This window comes from Trypanosoma theileri (assembly GCF_002087225.1).
Source record: "Trypanosoma theileri isolate Edinburgh chromosome Unknown TM35_Tth_85_V1, whole genome shotgun sequence".
Lineage (NCBI taxonomy): Eukaryota > Euglenozoa > Kinetoplastea > Trypanosomatida > Trypanosomatidae > Trypanosoma > Trypanosoma theileri.
The window spans coordinates 7,008-10,027 of NW_021639927.1; the positions used below are offsets into that span (position 1 = coordinate 7,008).

At 46.6% G+C, this 3,020-nt stretch overlaps 1 protein-coding gene across 1 annotated transcript; it reads left to right on the top strand.

Moving 5' to 3' along the window:
• Positions 1-361: 361 nt before the first annotated feature.
• On the top strand, positions 362-2,284 carry TM35_000851040 (putative surface protease GP63; the record flags this gene model as incomplete). The annotated part of the gene is made up of 1 exon (XM_029031430.1): positions 362-2,284. One exon carries the CDS (start codon positions 362-364, stop codon positions 2,282-2,284), a length of 1,923 nt encoding a protein of 640 aa, XP_028877272.1.
• Between the last annotated feature and the right edge of the window lie 736 nt (positions 2,285-3,020).

A 3,020-nucleotide genomic window follows, 5' to 3' on the forward strand; every position in this document is an offset into this window, starting at 1 on the left:
GAAACACCGGTGAGTCCAAAGGCTTACATGCGTGTCGACATCATATAATTGCCCTGTTCAAGGAGAGAGGGCTCTTTTTTTTTACTGTAATGACAGAGTAGTACTTCTAACGGGGTGTTGTTGTTGTTGCTTGTGGGCCTTGAAGTGATGAATCCTCATGCAGACAATTGTTGCAGGGGATCTGTAGTTGAATTTACAGAAGGGTGATGGTTACTGTACGTGAACTGGTTCTTGTAACTCCATATCATACACTACGATACTCTTTTTTCTTATTTTCTTTTTCTTTTTTTCTTGTAGATCTGTTGTTTAAAAGCTACAGAGCAAGCATACCTATATATCCATTGTACACTTCTCTGAGAGAATGCCCCGACAGATGTACGTCCCACTATTTCTCCTGCTCCTCTTGTTTGTACAGCTATGCAGCACGAGTGGAATCCTCGCTGAGGAGTCGACTGAAGTTGTGCGGGAGTTGCCCGTAAAAGGAGAGAATGCATCGCAGGCGTACACTGTCTACACGAAGGGACGCAAGCTGATCCGCATTCGTACTTCAACGAGGGATTTGCAAAACACGAAAAAGTACTGCAGCAAGGAGGGGATGTCGATCTGGGACTTTGAGGGCAATCCCATCAAGTGCCACAACTACAATGTCCTGAAGACAGAGGATATGCAATACCTGAAGAATGATGTCCTTCCGGCAGCCGTGAAATTGCACGCGGATCGTCTGCTGGTTGACCGTGTGAATGGTTCGTTGGTTGTTCCTGAGTTTGAAGAGGATAGTCTGTGCAGCTACTTTACCGTTCCACCTTCTCACCACTGCAAGGGTGTCAATAATACTGACATGGTACTCTATGTGGCGGCTAAGCCTGTGACCCCATTTGCTACTATTTGCGCCAGGGATGAATCTCGCCGTCCCATTGCTGCTGGCGTGAACCTCGCTTTCTACAGGAAGTATGGACTACGGTACAATGTTCGCATCACTGCTCACGAGATTGCCCATGCGCTTGGATTTAACTACGAGGACATGGTGAACGCCAGCATGGTGTCCAACATTACGGATGTGCGTGGCAAGAACCGTGTCACCCGTGCGCTGGTGACATCTAATAAAACACTGGAGAAAGCAAGGAAGCACTATGGATGCGACACTCTCAATGGCATGGAACTGGCTGATGACACGAACGATAAAAATGTGGTTTCGCCACACTGGGCCCATCGCATTGCGAAGGATGAGCTGATGAGTAGCTACACTGTGTTTGGCGCCGGCTACTACACTGCTCTGACGATGGCTTTCTTTGAGGATCTCAAGTACTATACCGCTAATTGGGGAATGGAAGAGCCGATGACTTGGGGTAACGACTCTGGCTGTGAATTCATTAACGATGCATGCACCAATGAGATGAAGAGAAAATATAATAACATGTTCTGTGACACAGAGAGTCCTCGGTGTACATCTGATCGCTTCGCCGTTGGGAGGTGCACATCATTCACGGGGTATAGAGTGTATACTGAACCTGATGAATGCCCGTTTGCGAAACCGGAACATGTCTACACATCTAATGGAATGCTTTCCGCTCTCTGTACCCTTACGGTGAACAATACTATTCCTGGGTCAGTGACGGGCAATGACTCTTGGTGCCTCGATGGGGATTCGCTCAAGGTGAATGATGTTGCCGGCAGAAAAAATAATGTCTCAGTGGGCGGTGTGTGCGCGCGAGTAAAGTGCGAGGGTAATGGTGTTTTGAAGGTCATGTACGCCGGGAACGACACATGGCACGATTGCTCTGAGGGACACTCACTGGAGCCATCGACAACGTCGTCGTCATTCGTAAGCGGGAAAATCAAGTGCCCCAAGTACAGTGAGGTGTGTACCATGGCCCCTAACGGCAGCAGTCTCCTCCGTCATATTGTTCCGTACCCGATATCACCAGAGGAAGCAGAATCTGCCACGGAGTCACTTCAGACATCCAATGAGGAGCGTACTGGTTCCAGTCAGCCTCCCAGAGACGTGCCACGAGAGACTGAAGGAGAAATGCCTTCCCTTATAGATGATGTGAATAGTCACTCGGTGAGCAACGGTGACGTCACTGCAGCGTCAACGGGTGTTGATGATTCTCCTTTGGGTTCTGTTCCATCACCTTCTACTCCAACTGCATCTACTACAGTCCCCGTACTTCTGGAAGAGAAGACTCTTGGGGTTCGTCACCCTGTGGATGGGGTCTCTGCTCTCTCTGGATTTGTTCATGTTGCCTTTCTTTTAATGGCTCTTGCCGCGGCGGTGCCTCTGTGATGAGGGATGTGGAGAGCCAAATGGACGACACAACCATCTCCAAACAGTGATCACCACATTGTAATGCACAACGTGTCCATTGGAGATGGTTAGACACCAACTGACATTGCATGGTCTTCATGGCTGAGGAAGTGAAGAGCGGTGACGATGACACATGCAGTACAGATACCTTGAATATATATATATATATATATATATATATTGTTTTTTTTTGTTTGTTTGCTTACACTACTTGGGCTGCAACTGGCACCAGCGACCCTTTTCTTCATTTACATGGCTAAGGTGCATTTCATCGTCACCGCGCTCACAGGCGAGGTCAGGAAGAAAATATGGGCTGAATAAGAAGATAAAATAACTTTTTGCTTTCATTCTCTTTTCTTTTTTTATGTGAAAATTAAAATTCTTTTTTTCTGTATGATATTCTTGGGGAGATGGAAGAGAAACAGTTGGAGGAGCTCTGCCGAGGTTTACTAGTGAGGTGTCCTTCGTGGGAGTGTGAATGATGTTTGTTCAAAAGCACAAGGATGCTGGGGTACGCTCTGTATGCCTGCTGAATTGCGTTCCTTTTATGTGAGGACAACTACTAATGTGAGTGTGCTTCATCTGGAGTTTTTCTTCTTTCTTTTCCTTGGTTAATGTGTGGTAAATAGAGAAAAAATAACTATTCTATTTGATTTGGACTTTTGTAATGAATTATATACATTCTTTGACTTCCGACAGAGTGAGAGGCTGGATT